Source organism: Haemaphysalis longicornis, unplaced genomic scaffold (genome assembly GCF_048455015.1).
Source record: "Haemaphysalis longicornis isolate Haplotype H1 unplaced genomic scaffold, Haemaphysalis longicornis Haplotype H1 scaffold_166, whole genome shotgun sequence".
NCBI lineage: Eukaryota > Metazoa > Arthropoda > Arachnida > Ixodida > Ixodidae > Haemaphysalis > Haemaphysalis longicornis.
Genome location: NW_027526272.1, coordinates 414,097 through 436,610, shown reverse-complemented (window position 1 = coordinate 436,610; position 22,514 = coordinate 414,097). Strand labels below are relative to the sequence as shown.

At 46.8% G+C, this 22,514-nt stretch overlaps 1 protein-coding gene across 1 annotated transcript in view; it reads left to right on the top strand.

The window, feature by feature from the left end:
- Positions 1–298: 298 nt before the first annotated feature.
- LOC144166291 (denticleless protein homolog) overlaps positions 299–22,514 on the top strand; it is a 42,782-nt gene continuing 20,566 nt past the window's right edge. Inside the window, exons 1-11 of the mRNA XM_077695827.1 lie at positions 299–541; positions 924–1,000; positions 2,841–2,880; positions 4,971–5,069; positions 6,975–7,157; positions 9,878–9,943; positions 14,235–14,242; positions 14,286–14,375; positions 18,984–19,057; positions 19,896–19,999; positions 22,378–22,504. Coding sequence (XP_077551953.1) covers positions 487–541; positions 924–1,000; positions 2,841–2,880; positions 4,971–5,069; positions 6,975–7,157; positions 9,878–9,943; positions 14,235–14,242; positions 14,286–14,375; positions 18,984–19,057; positions 19,896–19,999; positions 22,378–22,504 — 923 coding nt within the window. The 5' untranslated portion in view covers positions 299–486. The remainder of the gene's footprint in view (positions 542–923; positions 1,001–2,840; positions 2,881–4,970; positions 5,070–6,974; positions 7,158–9,877; positions 9,944–14,234; positions 14,243–14,285; positions 14,376–18,983; positions 19,058–19,895; positions 20,000–22,377; positions 22,505–22,514) is intronic.

Below are 22,514 nucleotides of genomic sequence, written 5' to 3'. Positions count from 1 at the left end.
AAACAAACAAATCTAGCGCCAAAAAAATAATGACGTCATGCATAATTTAATGACGTCACACACATTGACCAATCAGCGTTTCCAGCCATTTCTCCCCCTATACGGATGTCTCGAAACAGTGACAAAAGCTACTCTCACCGCAGCTGTCCCGCACAAAGCTACTCCGCAGAAAACTCCTTTTTTACCATAACATATTAAACAATTACGTTTAAACGTTGAATAAATTTAATGATAATAATTAATAATTTATTAATAAAATACAATTGTTCAATAATGCGTTTGCAGGTGAAAGACATGTGAGTGACCACCAGAGCGGCGTAGCAATCGCTCTACCGAAAGCCCGCCGATTTTCCGTTTTTGCGCGAAAAGCGCCCGATTGTTGACCGTTTGACAATGGCTCGCGCTAGGACGAATTAAATTCACCGTAAACAAAGTTGCGTAGTTAAAATCGTCGCGCTTACTTTTCGACCCTCCAGGAGACTGATCATGGGTCCCAGCGTACTAAATGTGCTTCGAGAGGGCGAATACCTTCGGCGGTCCGGTAAGACGCTACACTGTTATCTGGTGCGGGCAGGATCCTACATGCACGATCATTTAAATTGATGCTGCGTGACCTTGGGGTATCTTGTGCGTCATTTCGTGGTCGCATGGATGCGACATCGATAATTCATGGGTGTTCATGTAAAAAGTATCTTAAGGTAAAGCTAGCGACGCTGGATCTTTGGTCAAGTCGAGTAAACCAAAAAGTTTTTGGCTGTAAGTTTTCATTTAAACTTTATTGCTCGTTCACGAGCGGCAGTATTGCGTTTTCTAAGCAAGTGTGTTGGGATCGCAAAAAAACAAAAACGAAAGAGAACAGCGGCGTTGGCGCAAGTTTCAACCCGCCGGTTTTTATTTTATTTGTTTTTCCCCCGCAAATTCAGGAAACGGGGCCCTGACCTACTCGGTCCTCAAGAATCTACACAGCCGAGCTGCCAGCGAATACGTCGTGCGCAATGATGTAAGATGTGTTTCTTTTTTTTTTTTTTTTTCCTAAGCGTTAACAAGCGTCGTTGGTAGCGTAGTGGCCGGAACAGCCAGAAGGAATCCTGGGACAAAAGAGGCCACCTGTTTTGGCGGCCCCGGACAAAAGCTCGAAAGTTTTAATTGCCTCTCCTGGGAAACGATCACCGTGTTTTTATGCAGGCTGAATCAACATTATTGCGCTGGGCGAGATTTCGAATAAAAAACAACAAAGGGATGTCGGGGTTTCCGCGCGCCGCAGAAAATGGTCTCGTAAATCAGCGTCTGTAGCTCGCGAAAAGCCCCGTCAAATTTGGTCACGTTCGCTCATGTTTTAGGGGTGAAATAATACGGCGATAGACTGTGGCAGGTTCCACATTGAGTTTTCTACATCGTAGATTGGACTTGGTTGTGGTACCGACGTGTTTTTATTGTTATGGGGAAATTACGTTCTCCTTGTGCTTTCGGGTATGCTGGCAGGATCGTCTAATGATAGTGAATGAAAAAAAAAAGAGAGAGAGAAAATGGTTCAATTGTGAAGGCGAGGAAACTGCTAACAGTGAATAGCAGTGTCTGCTATTTTCATGGCAGCCAGTTTCGCACAGCAGTTTTTCCCCACAAGACTGGCAGCATTTTAGGGAAACCTGACCCAAATTAACCCGGCGGAACTATACCACAAACAACCTATCCTAAACCAAACCAAGGTGCAGTACTGTGCGTCGATAGATTGGGAATTGTTAGAATAACACCACAGCGAAAAATTCGCTGATGAAAGCCCAATGAACGAAAACTCATTAATTTGGGGTAGATGAAAAAAAAAAAAAAAAAAAAAAAACGGACTTCAGCTTCGAACCGTAGTCATCCCATCTAAAGCAGAAGCAGGTACTTTCCCACGACACAATCAGTTTTTACTGAATGTTTGAAGCAATGATGCTCCAGGTGACACACCTAGCCAGTCACAGACGGCTACAGTGAGAACTTCAGGAATGCAATTTTCATAGGTGCCGTGACTGTAGACACTGCCAGAATAAATTGAGATTCTTTATATTTTGTTGTTGCAAAACGTGATGCCTGTCGATTGGAACGGAGACGCTTGGCAATATTTAGTGAACTCCGGTGTTCACAGGGCCTGTCGAGGTAACCAAGCTAGGTACATTCGGAAGCCTGCCTGGACCAAATAAGAATATGCCAATTTTGATGCAAACTTGCAGCAAGTGAGCGGGATATCAGGTAGAATAGCCGAAGCAGTTGGAGCTCATCATTCACTTTCTCACGGGGTCCTTGTGGTGTTGCGACCCTTTCGGCGATTGGAGGGGGGCCTCCAGTTCCATTCGATCGTATCATTTGAATGCTAACGTGCGGTTAACAAACACACTCATGATTACAGTTTTAGTGTTTTACCCTATTGCATCACTTTATTAATTTTTGTCTGTTTTGCCTCATTACAAAATACTCCGTGTGGTGATGGCATGGTGAACAAATAAGCAAGTATGCAAAAAAGTTTTGCTGTGTTCATTCATTAACAGTTCACATTGCAGAGAATGTAAGCTAGCTCAGCAGAAAAAAAAATTGTAGTGATGATTCTAGTGGTTTACATTACATGTGGTGTGTTTGCATTCTTCGTGTGATTTCCATTGGCACATCGCTTTCTGCTGTGGGTTTTTTTTTTTTTTTTGCTCCTAGTTGTAAACTTTGGCTCGTCCCTCAAAGCTCTTTAGTGCTTTCTGCAGTGAAAAGTGTGCCGGAAGCATGTTTTTTCTCTTGTTGCTTCTAATTAAGTGTTATCCTTTAATGGTTGTGTGAGTGTTCTAACTACAGCTTCCTTTACCTTCGCGCAGATGCAGGAAGTCCCTCCGCTTGCCTGCACAAGCTTCTCAGGTAATCCGTTCGTTTTTTTTATTGCCCCAAGGTCCGCTTGTTCAGTGATTGTTAGTCACTATCAATGCAAGAGCAGTCTAAACAGAACATTCTAGTTAGGGCAGCGAATTTTCGAAGGGTTTAAATAGGTCACGGCAATATGGCAGGGCTTCACGACACTTATTGCGTTTGTCCGGTTTCGTTTTAGTTCAACAGACAGTGCAGACAAGTAGAGACAGGCTACCTAGAGAAGACACGGGCACAGACGTAAGCGAGTGCAAGTTGACTTTTTGCCAAAAGTCGTGTAGGCGAAATGATAAATTCCATTTCCGTAAAAGGACGGGCAGTTGTTTGCAGTGGTCCAAGCAGTATGGCTGCATGGTTGCCGAGCTTTTTAAAAAAAGCTGCGAAGTTTGTGCCGTCCTTTGATGTAAGTGGTGTGTGTGTTATATAGAGGCTTCAGGTGGGCCGGAAATTGTGCGGCCTTTTTTTTTTTTTTTTTTTTTCCTACAATATCCTTTTTTAAGATGATAGTCTTGTTTGGGCTGCTTAAACCCGAAAATTTCAATCTGTCTGTCTGTCTGTCTGCCCTTGTAGTCCAGCCAGGAGTTAAAAGGTTGAACCACTACCGTATTTCATACAGTAAAGTTGCTAAGAGAAGCGCTGTCAGAGCCTTACCATTTTCATAAAAAAAAACATGTAGGTAATTATGTAATTGAATTTATATTTCATTCGCAACTCACCATCGTCCCCCTTCGCCATGGAGCTTCCCTCCTCACTGAAGTCGCTTGCGGCCGCACTTTGTTGTCGGCACCGTCTTCAAGGCACTCCAGAATTTCTTTCCTGACAACGGCAAACTTCCCTTTTTTGGGCCCACGAAACACACGCCGACCCCAGTTCACCGCCCAAAAACCTCTCGTTTTCGCCCGTAGCCTACACGCACTCGGTCAACACTGAAGTGCCTGCAACACAGCTGCACGATTTCCATGTGCAACGCATGCTCTACCACCGTAGTTTAAAACTCCGCACACCAGGAGCACAAAAAAGGTTGGAACACAGCTGAAAAACAAAACCATTGAGCGTAATGGCGAAATCGCGTAACAGCAAGAGAAGAGGAGTGCGGAGTACGTTTAGTGCTTTGCTCGCATGCCGGGGGAACCACCTCAAACAGCAAAGAGCAGGGAAGGAGTGCGGAGTACGTTTTGTGCTTTGTTCGCTTCCACGCCGCAACATTTTTGTGCCGCAAGAAGGTTTGTTTTGAATTCGGCAGGTGGCGCACCGCAAGCGCGCAATTTTTAAATTGTAAGCCACGGCACTCGCACTCACATCTCCGGCTACGCTTGAGATTTCTTTTTGGTGGAATGCATTTTTAGCATTTCTGCACGTACTGTAGCACGATATCAAGTTACTGCGATCGCCTACAGCATCAGCAACCATGCTTAAAATAAAAACATATTTCCGCTGCATTTTTTATTCAAAGTGGCAAAAAAGTAAATTCTCAACAGGAAAAGTGGGGAGAGGGTTCATTACGCGAGTAAATACGGTAGTTTATGTAGGCAACACATTTCCAAACCGATAACTCTGGAAAAACAGTTTATACCTCTCAACATTGCTCAGCAAAAAGAAAACATTGAGCATGTTTGTGAGGAAACAGCAATACATAAGTGCTATTGGCAGTGTTCTTTTAATTGAAAATAAATATTGATATTTGGAATTGGAAATTTAAAAAATACACGTTGAAAACAACTGTTTTGACCCAAAAATACAGAGAGAGAGAGCTCCCAACCCTAGACCACATACCGGCATTCCAAGAAGCCCAACAGTAATGAAACTTTCGAGTAGATTGCGCGTGAGTGGTGAAAGGCGGGAAAATTTAATAGTCCGGAGCAAACCTCCACCGTGTTTATCGTGGAAGGAGCGAGACAGGAGAGAAAGAGTGTGAGAGCAGTGTGTGGTAGAGAGGAGAGGGGCATTTACGTGGCAGAAAACTCGTCTTTCGATGACATTTGCGGTGAGGCAAGCAGATGTGTGAACAATGTTCTCACATTTTCTGTGTCCGTTTTTTCCAATTTTCGCCTCTGCTCCCCCGTCGTCACCTCTGAACTCCGCAGAACCTGGCCTGCGTGACCTGCTGGCCGTGGCCGACGAGGATGGCACGGTGCACCTCCTGCGCACTGGACGGCCCACCGAGGGTGTCGCCCTGGCCACCTGTGAGTGCCACCCCTAGGGGTACACCGTCCGGGTGGGGGTGCACCAGTAGGGTTGATGAGGAGGAAACAGCTGATGTATGAAGGATGGAAAGAGCTAGGCGTGGAGGAGGAGGAGTAAACTCAAGAACGGCACCACCTCATGTAGTGTATCACTCCGCCAAAGCGCTGGACCCGTGACGTCAGTGCGCGCGCGTTTTGATAGGAGTTTGCTATGAATGCGTGATATCGTCTACCTTGTCGTCTTACGCAGTTTTTTTGTCGTCACTGGAGTCGTCTATAAGCATATTAAGTCCAAAAAATCACGGGAACGGCTCACACCGTGTTCAAAACATTCCCAGTAACGCCCTACTTGCGCCGCGTGGAGAAACATCCGGCTACGGTGATAAGGCACAGCGGCAACTTCCAGTGCCGTTCTTAAGTGGTCACCGAGTATAGTGCGGCAAACTGGGCAAGCTGGTGGCCATTCACGGTGGCAACAGCAGAAAAAAAACATGGAAACTAAGAAAAGAGAGAACGCAGACACACCGCTGAATCGCAGAAGTTCGTACTGTGCGCTAAGGAAGTAGTGTGATAAACTTGCAGGAGAAATAATTGAATCTGTGTCATTGACAAACGACTTGATAAGTGTGTTGGTTGTCCTGTCCATGTGTCACGTCTACGAGAGAAGTTGCGTATCTTGACTGCACATGAGGACACCCTGGGTGTGTTTGCGTAACATTGTGTGTAATCTGCTCGTGTTTCGTGCGGTCTTTTTTACGGCTGTTTCGTGGAGAAAAAAAATCAGTTGCGAGTCAATACCGTGTTTGTGTTTCCTTTTTTTTTAAGCACACTTCTACAGAGTGCACTCAGGTAAAATGTCATTCAGGCGCATCTAAACGGCATTCCCGAATGACACTTCCCACCGAACGCACTTTAAGCTGAGTGTGTTTCTGAAACACACCTTACCCGGGCCAGCTCGCCGAGTGAGTTGTCTTGGACGCTGGGGTCAAAAATTGGGAAAAACAACATAAAACAGCGATCGTTTCGATAATAATAAGTAATGTTACAAGTTAATTATAGATACGTTGTTCAGTTATTTTTACAAAAAGAGAAGCAGCGACGAAAAACAGGAAAATAACAGGAATTAAGGGGGGGACATTGGTCTTAGACAACTTCTCTTAATTTTCAAGTGAACTTTGTGAAACTTGTCAGTCTTGCTGCTTTTTTCCCACTGATTTCAAATATGCCATTATTTTTTTCAGTTGGTCAATTAGTTCCCAAGATAACTAAAGATAATTAGCCATTTTTGGAGGAACAATAGACAAAACAGTGTTGGTCGTAAAAGTGTAATCCTTATATTTTCCAATACTGTGAACCGTGGGGGTTAGTGCAATAAGAAAATTGGTTTCTTTATGCATCGCTTGGAACTAATGTTACAGCTCATTAAACTTTGGTGGCACCTGTGACAAGGAATCATTTTGAGTGCCTGTTTCAAACACCAAAGTTTAATGACCTTTAAAATTAGTTACAAGTGGTGCATCAAGACACCGATTCTCTTAATGCACTCATCACCAGAGTTTATAGTAATGGAAAATATAAGGATTACACTTTTACGACCAACACTGTTTTGTCTATTGCTTGACCAAAAATGGCTAATTATCTTGATAACTAATTGACTTAGTCAAACAATAATGGTACATTCGAAATCAGTGGGGGAAAAGCAGCAAGACTGACAAGTTTCACAAGAGTTTACTTGAAATTAAATGGAGTTGTTTAAAGACCAGTGTCTCCCCTTGTCCAGGCAAGTGTTGTTGCTGCTTTCCTTTTTATAAAGTGCACCGTGAAATTGACCGTTGCTCGAAATCTGAGGGCAAGAAGCGGTCTAGTGGCTCAGATGTGCCTTGCTTTGGTGTCCGTTGTTTGCAGCCTGGCAAGCGCACGAGAACGCGGTATTCGACGTGTGTGCCCGGCCCGGGTGCTGCCACTTGGCCACGGCCAGCGGCGATTTGACCGTAGGCCTCTTCGACGTTGTCCAGAGGATGCTTGTTGCCTCCTTCAAGGCCCACCGGGGTAGCGTCAAGTGCGTCCGTTTTGCCCCGGGACACTCGGGTGGGTGTCCGTCACATCTTTTTTGGTTTATTTGTTGATTGATTGATTGATTGATTGATTGGTTGGTTGTGGCGTTTAACGAGCCGGAGCTACCATACTTACCTGATTCTAATGCGCCCCCAATTCTAACATGCACCTGATGTTCCTGGCAAAAAAAAAAACGAAAAAACTTGCACCTCCGATTGTACCGCGCACGGAACTTTGTTACCTAGAAAAACGAATACGAGAGAAACGACCGATTTATTTCCCGAAGTAATCTCGCTCATCTCACTCGTCGTCGCTCTCCGCTGACCACAACACCTCGTCCTCGGTGCCGTCAGTTGCGTTCGCGATGCCACACTTCTGAACGAACGTTCAACCATGGTCGATGGAATCGTGGCCCACGCCTCGTACGCCAAACCCCGTGAGCTTCTCCAGAGGCACACGTTTCAGCCGACCGCTTGTTTTGAACACGTGAGAGCCGCTCATAAGCCACTTGTGGAAGCGGCGCACCATCGTTGCCGCTGCTGCCATTGCTGTTATCAAGCGCGCCAAGTTGAACGATTTGACGATTTGTGTGAACGCTGATAGAAAAGCCTAGGCTTCTTGCGTCCGAAAAAATCGTTGCTAAAAGCTTTGGCACCATCTTGAGGTGGCGACGGGTGGGACGAAATTTCCGCTGTTGCGGCAGTTTCGGTTTCGTATCCGATTCTAACGCGCATTTGATTTTTTGGCCTATTTTTTTCGGAAAAAAAGTACGCGTTAGAATCGGGTAAGTACGGTACGGTACACCTGGGCTCCAAGGCACACTCTAGTGCAGGGCTCTTCTGGATTGATTTTGACCACCTGGGGGTCTCTAATGTGCGACAAGATCTTGACTCGCGGGCTTTTTCACTTCTTACCTTTAATTTGTATCAGTAGTGTCCTGTCATCTGAGGAGAGAACACAGAGTTCATTTGGAGGTAAAACTTTACATCGAAGGTGTATGCTCGCTAGGCACTCGGGTGGTGTTAGTCTGTCTAGTACATGTTGGCTCGTTTACTTGGAGAGCTAAGCAGTACAAAAAAAAAAAAAAACTAGGAGTAACACTCTAGGGGATTATCGGACCAGCACTGGCACAACTGAGTATATGTATTGCGGCACGCAAATACAGTATAGCCCGCTTATAGCGAACCTGGTTTTAACGAAATAGCGGCTGTAACGAACGAATCTTCGTTTCCTGTTACCATTTGTATGGACACATTTTGGGTCCAGATATAGTGGAAAGCGAATTTAACGAAGTGATCTCAGTTTCCACGTGTGTTCGTTATAAGTGGGCCGACTTGATTTATTGATTCCTCAAAGGTCCCATTGGGACATTACATGATTGGTAATGTACATAGCTAGCTACTTTTTTTTTTTTTTTTTTCGGAAACAAGAACAACAAAAAAGAAAAGTGTGTTAGTAGGCCATTAGTGGCTTTAACTGAGAAAGAAGTAATGTGTAGGACCGAATGGGAATCAGCTTGAACTTAAATGAACACCAGAAAGACAGAGCATACACAACACACAACTGGCTAACAACTAATTTTTTTTTTTTACTGAAGGAAACACAGATATATGTATACACAAAATAGGGCCAGGAGGTCATTGATATTATTATCACTACTTGGTGTGCAGAAACCCTTTTTCAATGCTCGGCAAGGCACACGATCATGTACCAACTTTCACGGATCACACTCATTCTAAGAGTTAGTCTGCTTGAAGGGTTCAAGGGGGGCACTTTATAAAGCAAGAGTGAACAGCGACTGCACAGTGTAATTGTGGTCACTTTACTAAACAGTTTTGGGTTCTTGTGTTTTTTTTTTTTTTTTTTTTATACTTGTGAAAAAAACCTATGTATTTGTGTGGTGCAGCAGATATTCTCAGTTGCTTTTCAGCACTCGTTCAAGTACAGTAGAACGCCTTTGATATACGTGCTCGGTTCATACGATTTCCCAGTCACTTTGCTTTCAATTGTGAACACTAAAAATTCCCCATAGTACGTTTCTTACTAGGTAGTACGTTTTCCCGGATTGTCTGTTTGTCCCCCCCCCCCCCCCCCCCTTTTTTTTTTAAGCGTATCACCGAGGTTTCGGGGTTGTCCATTGTGTGTAGGAGCCAGCAGCAAGGCACTAGCGTGTGTATATGTGGAGTAGAACATTGCTGGTTTCAGGTCAGTTCAGTTGGCATGAGAGCTGCGGACAATTTGTACCGAATTAACTCGCATGTTGGTAGCATGTGCGCGCTCACTAAAGGGCCCACTCAAGCTAGACAGGCCGTGTCCTTCTTAAAATGGCTGGAGCTGGCTGTGCAAACCAACAGTACTGCATCGAAAACTCAAAGCTTCAGAGCATACTGGGAACTGGAGAAAGGGTTGTGGAAAGGTTGGTCCGTTGTTGTGTGGACATTGTCATGGTCCCTTCTGAAACCACTTTGTCAAGACCCTGTACAGCAGTGCTTTATTGTAATTCGTCTCCTTTTCATGGTGTGTGCGCAACTGGACTTTTTGCGCCATGTTTCGATAAATGAAGTTTCTAGATTTAGGTTGTAGAAGAGGTAACGTGTTTGGCCGTCACATTGTAGGTGTAAAGCGGCGCTGCCGTGTAAATGCTGCAGCCTTTAGTATGAGCACAACAAGTCCCCAGAGGCAGTGCTGGTCCAGATAACCTCTGCACCCACGTGAACCTCTCCTTCCCCCCTCTTTCTTTTCCTCCTCCCCAGACGTGTTCGCCTCGGGGGCCCGTGACGGTGGCATCGTGGTCTGGGACGCCCGCTGCTTCAAGCCACGTGAGTGCCTACCAGTGTTGCCTGTGCAGTGTGCTTGAGGTCGAAAGCGGCCGTCCCTCTGAATGCACCCACTGTTGGGAGGCTCTGCGCCATTGCAATAAGTCAGTGTAGTCCGCTAAGGCTGTGGCTGCAATTGTGAAAGGTGGGGGGGACTAGCTTATGGTTATCAAAGAGCTTGCTGCTGGGCGAGTCGATGCGGACTTTCTGACATGGTTTAAAGGGACGGACAACCGATTTTAGTTGAGTATACGTTCTCTATCATAAATGAAAGGGCATCCCTTAAAACACCTTAGCATGGAACGGTTTCGCTGATAACACCCTAGAACTTTTTAAATCGAAATTTTTAGTTCTACGAGCCGTCTGTGCCCTCCCAAAAATAATGCTGGCAACCACGACATACAGTAGCGCAGCATTATACTTTTGTCTGTATGTGAGATGAAAAGCGGTATTTAAAAAAATGGTCCCCAGCTAACAAAATAGCAGATTGCAGGCTTTCTTATTACCGTATTTACTTGCGTAATGATCGCACCCCTGAAGTTCGTCATCAAAATACGACATTTTTATTTCCCGCGCAGTGATCGCACCCTGAACTTGCCGCAGCCGTATGTCACATGTGTGCCAAAACTACCTGACGATGGTTGTGCTTGCCTACGTTTCCTCCTCTTTCAACGCAGACATGACTACATTATTGCCGCAGACATGCCTATATTAGTGATATCAGCAAGCATGAGTTCATCATTGTGCGGAAGAAACTCTCACTAAATGCACATAATGTACTCACGAGACAACGAAAAAAAACGCTCTCAGCTTGGTGCGTCGGCAGCTGTTTTGATGTCCAGCACTGTGACAGTGCAGGGTTTGCACAGGTCCTTGAAAACCTTGAAAACCCTTGAATTTAAAAGTGTAAATTTCAAGGCCCGGAAAGTACTGGAAATTAATATGAAGGGTCCTTGAAAACCCTTGATTTTTCTGGAGATAACCAATGGCCCTATCTTAAGTGTTTGTCAGGAATTTTGGGTGTTAAAATTGTAAAGAAACATGTAACAATCAAGTTTCAGTGTATTGCGTGAAAGTACGAGTTGTGGGTTCTCATTGTTACGAGGCAACATTGGGAGCAGCACTGCTCAGTAGAATTCATGTCACGATACAATCCCGTGAAAGCCGGCTTCTGGTCTCTATCTTGCATGTTCCATCTAGTCTGTGGACGGCCATTCATTGCATGTTTGCTGTGCCTCATACGCTTTTACGTGCAAATGGTGGACATGCATATAGTTCATCCTGCCTTGCAGCAACACTTGCTCTGTTAATTTCAGCTGATGCTCTTGCTGACAAAGCAGGAGATGCAGTCAAGATTAACTAAGTTTTGAAATCAAACAGCCTCAGCAAAACACCAAGAAAAAAGAGAAACCTCTAAATACTAGGGATGGGCGAATATAGATTTTGAGGTTCGAAGCGAATTCGAAGCGAATAGTGATTTGGTCGAATAATTTCGAATCGAATAGTTCGAATAGTGCACATTGCAAATCACAAAGACAAATGAGCAACTTGTGACCTGACTAATGTACACATTTTTTTCTAATAATTAGAACTCACGTAGGCACAGCATTGCGTAAAACCATTACCAGTTGAACATTATTGCGAAATCTTACACACAGCTTTACTTTGCTGTATTCACAAGTTTTCATGAAGAAATGCCTGTTGCACCACATGCTCTAGGTGCAGCAGTTTCCGCCGGCTGCTCATTCACAAGTTTAAGCGCCACCTAGGAACTCGCAGAGTTAAGCGCCGCCTAGAAGTAAGGGGGCACAAGGGTCTTTGATCAAAAACTTTATTTTTGCAGTTATGATGATGAAAATTGGGGGGGGGGGGGGGGGGCACATGTAGTTTCTCATTCTAATTGTAGATATCAAATTTGTTTGAGTAAAATGATTATGTTCAAATTTATTTGGATTTTTATATTCAATTTTTTGACAGCCTTTATAAAAGAACTGCTGGAGGGATGCAGCTAAACAGGGAACCAGTAAACTGCGCACAAATCAAAGAGTGCAATAAGACTAACATTATCATTATATCTGGTCTGTAGCAGAAGTTACGACCACTTGAAGTTTGGGCCTGGAAGGCAAAACTGGTTTTTCTGGTTGCCATCTTCCAGGCCCAAACTTCAAATGGTCGTAACTTCTGCTACAGACCAGATAGAATGATAATGTTAGCCTTATTGCACTCTTTGATTTGTGCGCAGTTCACTGGTTCCCTGTTTAGCTGCATCCCTCCAGCAGTTTTTTTACAAAGGCTGTCATAAAATTGAATATAAAAATCCAAATAAATTTGAATATAATCATTTTACTCAAAAACAAGCTTGATATCTACAATCAGAATGAGAAACTACATGTGCCCCCCAATTTTCATCATCATAACTGCAAAAATTAACTTTTTTGGTTTAAGACCAGTGAGCCCCCTTAAAAAAAGAAGTATTGTAGCCACTAGTATCCTTGGCCGTAGCCAAGCAAAGCGCAAGTGGCTGGCCGCCATTTTGAGCCACTGTAGCTTAGTGCGGCGTACTGCCGCGCTGTGCGAGCCTATTCAAAATGGCGGCATGCCTATTCAAAATGGCGGCCTGTACAAGTCTGCTGGCTTGGTGCCGCGATGTTCGGAGCGGTGTCGTTTCAGTGCCGCCTTTTTTTTTTTTTTAACCTAAAGTGTGCTGGCGGCCGAGAGCTTCGTCGAACCTCTAGGCAAGGCAGCAACTCGGCAGTGCCGGCACTGATAATAGAAATGTCCGCGTCGGTGGGTCTTGAGCCAAGCCTGGGGTAACTCTCGGAAAGCTTGACCGAAAAGCTTGGCTTTCAGCTGCCTATTCGGGAGCATCGAATAATTCGAAAATATCGAATACCTGCATTCGGATCGAAGCGAATAACGAATAGAGAGCTATTCGATCGAATATTCGACAATACCGAATATTCGCCCATCCCTACTAAATACAAACTATGAAATAAAAAATAAAGCCGGGGGAGCATTGGTGAACCCATAGCGCGTATCTAAATGTGCATTAATGTTCTTAGGTATTGGGCAATAACAAAATTTTGCATTGTGTTGGAAAAGTTATAAATAATCCCAGATAAAACATAAGATGCAGACCTTGAAAATGTCTTTTCTGGTCCTTGAAAACCCTTGAATTTTTGCTTTTGAAGCCCGTACGAACCCTGCAGTAGCAACCACTATTGGTCAACCTTTTCTCACCTCGCCACAAATTCGTTCCGGCGCGTTCCGTTGCTGTTGGCGTTTTCGGAAACGGAAAACGAATATTTCGGCAGAAGAAACGCCCCTGACTCTGGCAGAATTGTGAAACAATGTACAACAGAAGCAGGAAGCTCCTTCACTCAGTCTCTGTTTACTGAACGCTGCCGTTGACTGTGGGCTGGACATTGAGGTTCAGTTAGCCGTACTGAGAGCAATGGAGCGGCGACGGGCAGTGTGTCTTTAAAATCTTCAAAGTAATGCTTAAAAATACATATACAATTTGAACTTATAGAAATACTTGTGTTCAAATGTTTTCAATAAGTGGATAAATGTTTCAGCTGTTTCAATAGCTGCTAGTTTTGCAGGTCACGTGACCGGTGCACATATTGTAGTGTCAAGTTTCTAATACACACTACGAATCGCCACCCTTCTGATTTCGGAAAGTTTAGTGCCAGAAAATTATTTCTGCCACTTTGTTTATAAATTGCTTGTGGTTATTGGGCTATATGAAACGCTGGCTTTCATAAAACACATGCTTTGACAAAAATCGGTTGTCTGTCCCTTTAATAAGCAGCTGTCCCTGTCCTCTTTCTTGTGTTCGTCCATTTTTTAGTGCTTAAACCATGTCGCAAAGTTATAAATCTTTGGTAGGCGAGTCATTGGTGCAGTGCCAAGAGCTCGGCAACTGGAGTTGCTTTTGATTGCAGTTGCTGTCGATGCCGTCTTCACCGGATGTCTGTAACGTTGCACTGGTAAAATGCAGCGGGTTATTCCGTGCCCACCGCACACTGTGGGATGTATGTGGCTTGGGGTGGTACTTTACTCGGTCAATGCCTTGGTGCTTTGCAGCCCTTCTGAGAAGGAATAGAGGGGAGCGCACTGAAACCCTGAAATGTGAAGGGAGCTAAGGATGAACAGTTGGCTGTGTGGAGATTTCGGTGGGAATTTTGTATCCATTATTTCATGGAGAATTCTCGTAAGCTCTGATCGGTGCGAACTGTGAGACAGGACTTGCTGCAGTGCCTGGGTGAAAAGTGTCTTTTGTGGGGGTGAGATGGAGGGGTGGGTGGCTTGAAGCGGCCATCCTTGCTTGGTGCTGCTGCAGAGGGCTGTCATCGCCAACGCCCACAGCATGGCACCCGGGGGCCACCCATGGGACCCCGAGCAGGAGAGGAGCCCACGGGGCCACGTCACGGTGGGTGCCCTTCTTCGCACTTCACTGCCACCATGCCTCACCAACCCCCTCTAGGGTGGATTGCAGGAGGGGGTGGGGCATGCCCTGATCATGTTGTCGTGGATGTCATAACTTTTGTCAACTTCAAAAGGTAGTTCACCGGCACCCCACCACCACCTTGCTTTAAGGGGGCTCATGGGTCTGATCAAAAACTGTATTTTTACAGTTGTCATGATGAAAGTTGAAACACACACACGTAGCTCTTGATTCTGACGGTAGATGTGAACTTTGTTTTTGTGTAAAACAACTGCATTCAAGCTTGTTCAGATTTTTACATTTGATTTTTTGGCAAGCCTCTGTAAACAAACTGCTGGAGGGATGCAGCTGAACACGGTACCAGTGAACAGTGCACACAGCCAAGGAGTGCAATGAGGCCAACAGTGTCATTCTGTCTGGTTTGTAGCAGAAGTTACGACAGTTTGAAGTGTGGGCTTGGGAGGCAAAACCGGCTTTTCTGGTTCCCACCTTCCAGGGCCCAAGCTTAAAACGGGTCGTAACTTCTTCTGCAGACCAGACAGAATGATACTGTTGACCTCATTGCACTCCTTGAATTGTGCAGAGTTCACTGGTACCTTGTTCGGCTGCACTCCTCCAGCAGTTTGTTTACAGAGGCTGTCAAAAAATCAAATGTAAAAATCTGAACAAGCTTGAATGCACCGTATATTGCCGCATATAAGTCGACTCCTCATATAAGACGACCCCCCCAACTTTAGACCCCCGGATCGCGAAAAAAAGAGCATACATACGTACCTGCAAAAACGTAAACGAAACGGGCTGCACTGACGGGAAAAAGAAGAAAATACATTTATTGGGCACACTTTGAATGTTCGCACCGACAACATTCACGCCGCCGCCGTTTTCCGCGAATGTCACAAGACGCGCGCACCATTCACGATGCCGCCGTTATTGCGCACTTGACAAACGCGTCGCGCACCATGCTGTGAGCAGGCCGTACCACGCGTCGCACACCCACTGTGCCACAGTGCTCAAAGGAGCCCGCTTCACACGCCCCGTCGGTGTCAGCGGTTTGCCGTCCTGCTCCATCCACTCGTTGTAGAGTGCCGCCATCCTATCCTTGAAGGGCTTGTTTAAAGCAACGTCGAGAGGCTGGAGAACGGGGGTCAAGCCGCCAGGAATGACCGCCAACTCACACTGGGCGTTCGCCACTGCCCTCTTCACGCGCTCGGTGATGTGCCCACGAAACGAGTCGAGCACCAACAAGCTTTTCGGCTTCAGGAGACCGCCAGGGCGCCGGAGCCAAACGAGGCGGAACCATTCAAGGACGGTCTCCTCAGTGAAAAACCCCCTTTTCGTTCACGGCGAACGATCACTTTGGGGGGAAGGTCTCCTTGGGCATTGTTTTGCGCTTAAACACTATGAAGGGAGGAAGTTTGTGGCCATCGGCAGTGCAGCACAACATCACAGTAAATCGGTTGTGCTCGTTGCCCGTCGTCATCACGCGCACTTGCCGCTCCCCTTTAACTGCGACCGTCCGCCTACTTGGCATGTCGAACCAGACGGGGGTCTGATCGGCGTTGCCGATCTGGCCGAGTGTGAAGGCATGCTGCTCCTTCAGTTCAGAAACGAACTCCAGGAAGGCTTCCTTCTTCTCCTCGTACGCGTCGGGTAGCTTCTGGCAAACGGTGGTGCGCCTCCTCAAACTGAGCCCGTTTCGCCTCATGAAGTTGGTAACCCACTTCTTTGACACTTTGAACTCGCTGCGGGCGATCTTCAATTCATTCGCCACACAGCGGAGCCTTCCCCCTGAATGTCCTCGTAGGACACGCTCAGGCCTTTTTCTCTCTGTTCTTTCACCCACTTCTCCACTTCTTCTTCAACGACAGGATATTTTCCTTCCTTCGGTCCCCGGAAGCACATGCGTGATCCTGCGCCACGCGAAAAGCTTGTCCCTTTGTTGCCGCCAACTCCGGATGCATTTTTCCGAAACGCCGTAATGACGCTCCGCTGCCAAGTTGTTGGTGGCCTCGGCATGAAGAATCACTTTACGCTTGAAAGCAGCGCTGTAGCTCTGCCGACGAGTTGGCGGCATTTCGGTGTCGTCCTGTAGCGCGCTTCACAGTGGACTCCGGAGAAGGCTGCCGAGTGCTTCGTAGGCCTATTCGGCGCTATGCGGGATCACGGAAGCCGATCTAGAGCCTGTGCCGAAGCCGAAGCTGATTGCGCTGGTCGCGACCATCGCGACTCGCAAGTTTTCATGGCCGCGTTTTTCATCGCCGTGTTCGGGCGACGTTTTTAAATTGTAGAACTAAGGTGCAAAAAGGATGTGCAAATCTTTTTAATTATTGACGCTATAGTGCCTATACATATACGGGAAACGTCGCTTGCCAAGGTTTGTTTAAAGGAGCCATGAAGAGAAAACACAAGTTTGGTTCATTCGAAAGATTGCCTCGTTAGAACCATAACGACACCACTTATAACGCAAACTTCGCTCAAATAAGCTACATAATTAGGAAAAACGGGAATGGTCATGCGACCCACCAGCTCATTTCCCGCAACAGAACCTATGCCGTCACATGGGCTAAGCTCTGCGATTGGCGGAGGCCGGCAAAAGCAAACGCATGTTAGGCAGGGCTTACAGTTTGCATAGCGAGCTAAATGCCCGTGAAACATACTGCACATTCTTTTTATGACAAAGAACGGTGGAGTAAACGGTTGAAGTTCCGAACGAACACGCAAGCGTGTGCGCCAATGCGTACGAAACAACCGCCTGGCCGAGCTCGACATCTCGCCGTCGCGCAGACGAATTTTCGGGTTCGAGGCGCTCTGACCGGAGGAAAAATGCCGTAAACACCGCGCATTGACGCTCGTATCTTTCTGGTCGAAGCAGAGAGCTCGCGCGAACGGCTTTCCATACACGACACCGGCCAACTGGCATAAGCGATACTGCTACTGAAGTTGAACTATTATTAACCGTAATAAAAATACGGCACATACGTACCAGTCTGTATTCGTCCGTGGCGACGGCGCTGACGAGGCAGCGGTGCCGACGGCAGGGCGTTCGTCTGTTGTGGCTATCGCGGAATGGTCGCTTTCCCGTCCACCGCGTATCCCACAACTCTTGCCGCTCGTGCACTTAGAAGCGTTGAGCGTTCAAGTGGTGTGAGGTTGTTAAATGCAAGCCGGAGCTCCTCGGCGAGAGTTTTGTTCTCCGGATCAGGCGATTCCATGACTAGGGCTGCGGGTGCACTAGGTTTTACTAGCATTTTTAAAATGGCTGCCGTCTCGGTCGACTCCCGCGTGTGGGTGCTATATGGAGTCGACATACTAAGTATCTGTTTCATGGACTGGCTCTATGACGCCATTGTAAACGTCACGGAATGTTCAATTTTAGCGGGAGATTTAAAATTTTGGCTTAAATTGCCTTATTTCTCAGTGAATAAAGCATCATTTGCTTCCGGGAAAGCGCTTGGGGTACTATGAAACACCTAATCTTTCGAATAAAACAAACTTTTGTTTTCTCTTCATGGCTCCTTTAAATTTCTCTCCCTTTCCCCCCACCCCCCTAGTTGACTTGGGCTCCGCGTATAAGCCTACCCCCCTAAACTTGGCGTCCCGATTTTTGAAAAAAAAGTCGACTTATATGCGGCAATATACGGTAGTTGTTTTACACAAAAACAAAGTTCACATCTACCGTCAGAATCAAGAGCTACGTGTGTGTCCCAACTTTCATAATAACTGTAAAAATACTTTTTTTTTTTTTGTTTAAGACCCTTAGTTAAGTGTTTTTTGCAGCAATGTATGCAGAGTGTCTACCAGATGGGGGAAAACCAGGGATTCCAAGGGATTTTTAATAGTCCGGGAACACTCGGGGACTTTGTGCTTCTATCAGGGAGAATAAGCTGTAATTTTATATGAAGGGGACGAAAGTGCGGGTTATTTGTTTGCTTTATGGGGCTGTCGCATCTCGATTACACTGAGACCCCGTGGCAGTTTGCGTTCCAATTGTGGCGGATTTTTGCTTCTTTCTAGGTTGCCACATGACAACTTCTACGTTTGCATCGTGTGCTATGATAGAGACACTTAACTTAGAGAGCTTTGCTTGTTTTTTTCCGGTTGCAAGTAGTGTCTACCTACGGTTGTGCCAAATTGGTCTTGAAACAACACTTTCAAAAGCATGGGGAATATTTCCGTAGCGCTCAGTACTTAAAAAGATCACAGCAGTTTTCAGAAGGGTTCGTACCCTGACCACTAAGAATGTCCTTTGTCAAGCAGAGTTTTGCATAATCATTCGGGATGTGTATTCCTGGGCTCAACAGGAACGCACTGCAGTCATTTGCGGCAGTTTACAGTGGTTGAAAATGCCCCCTGTGTCCCTTGTATAGAGAAAGCGTCCGGATAAACGACGCCTCACGTAGCACCGTTTCTACGGTTCGTGGACCATCAAAGAAGGTGTCACATTGTGTGAATTGGTTGTCAAAGGATGGCGAAGAGAATCGCTAGTGTGTGCCAGAAAAGTGAAAGAACGAGGGTTGTTACACCACTGGTATAGCTGTGCACTGCACTGGCATGCTGTGAAAAGGCTCCCATTTCCGACCTGTCCTCTCCCAGACGGCGCCCAGCAGTGTGACCGCGTGCGTGTTCCGTGATGAGAATCACCTGGTCACCTGCGGAGCCAGCAGCGGGTGAGTCTCTGTTGCGCGTGCATGGCATTGGGGATGTTGGCGGGTTTCTGTGCAAAGGCTTTGTGTGTGCGTTCATGTGCGTGTGATTGCGAACTGACTGCGGGTGAGAATGCGTTTGATTCGCCGTGTAGTAAACTGAGGGTTCTTTTTCCTCTTTTTTTTTTTTTTAACTTCAGAGTTTGGAAATAACAATAAAACTTACTGTGGTTGCTGGCATCACCTGGTGGCCCTAACCAGATAAATTTCCACGTGCATCCACTATAGGCAGCGACTGCAGTGCCGATAAAAAAAAAAAGAAAGGCCGAGCTCTTAGCCGGTTGGGTCAGTGTTGCTGCGGCCTCACTGCCACGCGCTGTGTTCGCGGGAACAGTCACCACTCAGGCACGCTTACTGGTGCCCTGAGGAGAAGGCTACCAGGGCTTTCTGGCGTTGCACAAAGCCCCGGGTTGGGTTAAGGTTGCAGAAGTTGTGGCCGGCCACCGTGCAATCCTGCCCTGCACCCACTGCGGTGGCTCAGTGGCTCAGGCGTTGCACTGCTGAGCGCGAGGACGTGGGTTCGATTCCCGGCCGCGGCAGCTGCTTTTCCGATGGAGGCGAAAAGCAAGAACGCCCGAGCTTTCGGCGCACGTCAAAGATCCCCAGGCGGTCAAAATTAATCCGAAGCCCTCCACTACGGCGCACCTTATCACCAACGTTGCGTCGGCGTGTTACACCTTACAATCAATCAATCAATCCTGCCCTGCCCCTCTCCTGTTGCTGCTCTAGCCGTGTGATTGGCCCCCCTCTCTCTCTCTCTGACGCTGTTTCCTGTGTGGCCACCAACAAATTGCCGCTGCAGGGTGGTGAAGGTGTGGGACCTGCGCAAGAGCTACCAGCTGTACAAGAACGACCCCCGCGCCCTGGCCTGCCTACCCTACCCGGGCCAGAGTTCGGCCGTCCATGGTGAGTGGAGTGTCCCTCTGCCCGTCTGTGGGCCAACCCTGGCTTCGTCAAGGGGGGAGGGGGGGAGTAGCGTATTTCCACGATTGTAACACGTCCCCGATTGTAATGCGCAGGTAAGGTTATGTAGGAAAATTATAAAAAGTAAGATGACGATGATTCTTCCACGCACGTGTGAAAGACATGACACCACGTATTCAGCAAAACAACTTCTTGTCCTTCTTTTTTCCTCCTCCTCCCCCTCCTTCTTTCTCTTCTTCTTGTCCCTCTCCTTGTTCCTCCCTGATCCTTCTTCTTCTTCCGTCTTCTCCTTGTTCCTCCTTGTTTCCTCCTCCTACTCCTTCCTCTCTCTCTCTCTCTCTCTCTCTCTCTCTCTCTCTCTCTCTCTCTCTCTCTCTCTCTCTCTCTCTCTCTCTCTCTCTCTCTCTCTCTCTTTCTTTGTTTTAGTGCAGAGCTCTGGTAGCAACAGTATCGTGTGCTTCATAAAGTTAGCTGGCGCTGAAACTGGTGCGGGGAACATTGAAAGTGCTTGCAATTTTAAGCGCGTGACATTGATAATGTTTGGTGGGTTTTAGTTTTGAGCCCAACTGTAGCGCGCGCACAAATTTCATGGCTACTTCTAGCAAAAAAAAAAAGGTGCACGTTAGAACAGTAATCTTTGCTGTGTACGGAAGCAGGAGGCTCAACATAGCCCTGTTTCCCATTCTGTTCCACTGGGACGGAATGTGTGCAGACAAACACACTGAAGGACATCGTTTGCTCCTTACTGTTCGACATCTGCTGGCAACTCTGTACATGCATAACTGGTCACACAAACGCAAAAGACCTGCCTTTATTTTTATTTATTATTATTTTTTTTTCACTCTCTTGACTTTTTCTAGCCACAATGGTGAAGGAGAAACAGCATGCACTCAGCCGGAAGGAGTTCACGTGCCTCGTTTGTTAAATCTCCTGGTAGGAATCAGGGGTCCTGGTGTGACAGCCTTGCGGGGTCATTATTTGATCAACGCTTTGTTGCTTGAATGATGAGATCTGTCCACAGCGACTCAAAACAGAACTCTTGATAGAATTGCTGTAGACGCCAGCCACCGATTGTAGCTGAAGCCACAGAATCGATACATTCCGCATCACCTTCGCGAGAGCATTGGGCGTCAGCTACCTTAATAAAGTGAAGCTTGCTTTCTGAAATTAGGAAGCACGAATTTAGGTTCACTTGTGCTTCCACGGTTCTCTATTTATGACTTACAGCAGCCGGTGAAAGCACTTGAGAGCTGCTACTTCAGTTTTCTGCGAACAGATGGCGGGGAAGTCATCTTGCCCCTGTTTGACCCACCGCGGTGGCTCAGTGGCTAGGGCGTTGTGCTGCTGAGCCCAAGGTCGCGGGTTCAATTCCCGGCCACGACAGCTGCTTTTCTGATGGAGGCGGAAAGCAAGAACGCCCGTGTGTAGAAAATTCAGTGCAGGTTGAAGATCCCGAGGTGGTCAAAATTAATCTTGAGCACGTTAAACCGAATAATCAATCAACCCCCGTTCGCCCCAGTGCAGAGGGGTGGCCAAGCAAACACTGGTTTTGGATACATGGGTGGGCCTCTGGGGAGCTTTGCAACTGGTGTGTCATTGAGCAACTCTTCCACCAGCCCTGAGTGTTTCCCAGCCCCTGGGGTGTGTGGGAAGGCGATGAAACCACTCTACCTAAACCCAGTGGCCGCTTTGGCAGTGTCCACATTCTGGCCAGGGGCAGACAGCTTCTCTCCTCTACCGAGATGCCTGTAATGGCATGGCGCACCTCTGCACATTCCACGCATGCCTTTCTCTATACCTGGGTCTGTAGTTGAACAAGTACTCAGTGTAGAAGGACGAAGGCACCATTTTTATTTACATCCCATGCCTGCCAACTCTTCCGGATTTTCCGTAAAGTGTACGAATTTCGACTTGTCGTAACGGTTTTACGAATCTTGCCTGAAATTTTACGAGAAATATGCTGACTTTAAAAAAAAATGGAACATCTACTAAAACGTCACTGTGGCACATTGTGGCAATACGTCAGACTATTGTTATCATCATCGGCAAAAGCTGCAACTTCTGACGTCTTCTCGGGGTGGGCTACGCATTCATATCCAGAACTTGCAACCCCCTCAGCACGACTGTTTATAGCGTGTTTGCAGTGCGTAGAAAAGTATATTCTAGGCATTGTAGCACGTTGTCCACGGGCTGGTTAGGGGTTCCGTGTTTGCGCCGCTATTTGTCTGACTGGCGCGTTCGTGCAGTGCGACCGCGGTACTTGCGTCGCAGTGGAATGGCGGAGAATAATAAAAGCAGTGCAATGGAGGTCTCGAAGCCGCGGCAGCATTACCAAGTGTTTTTGAAATCGTGCGCGTCAGAATTTCCCTTCTTCGTGCCGTCGAAGAAAGGAGAAAAGTTTGGATTGCGCATCACGTGTGCCTGCGATGTGAACCTTTCGTGCGGTGGCAAGTCTGACATGAAGGTTGGAAAAATCACCAAGAATACGTGTGAGCCG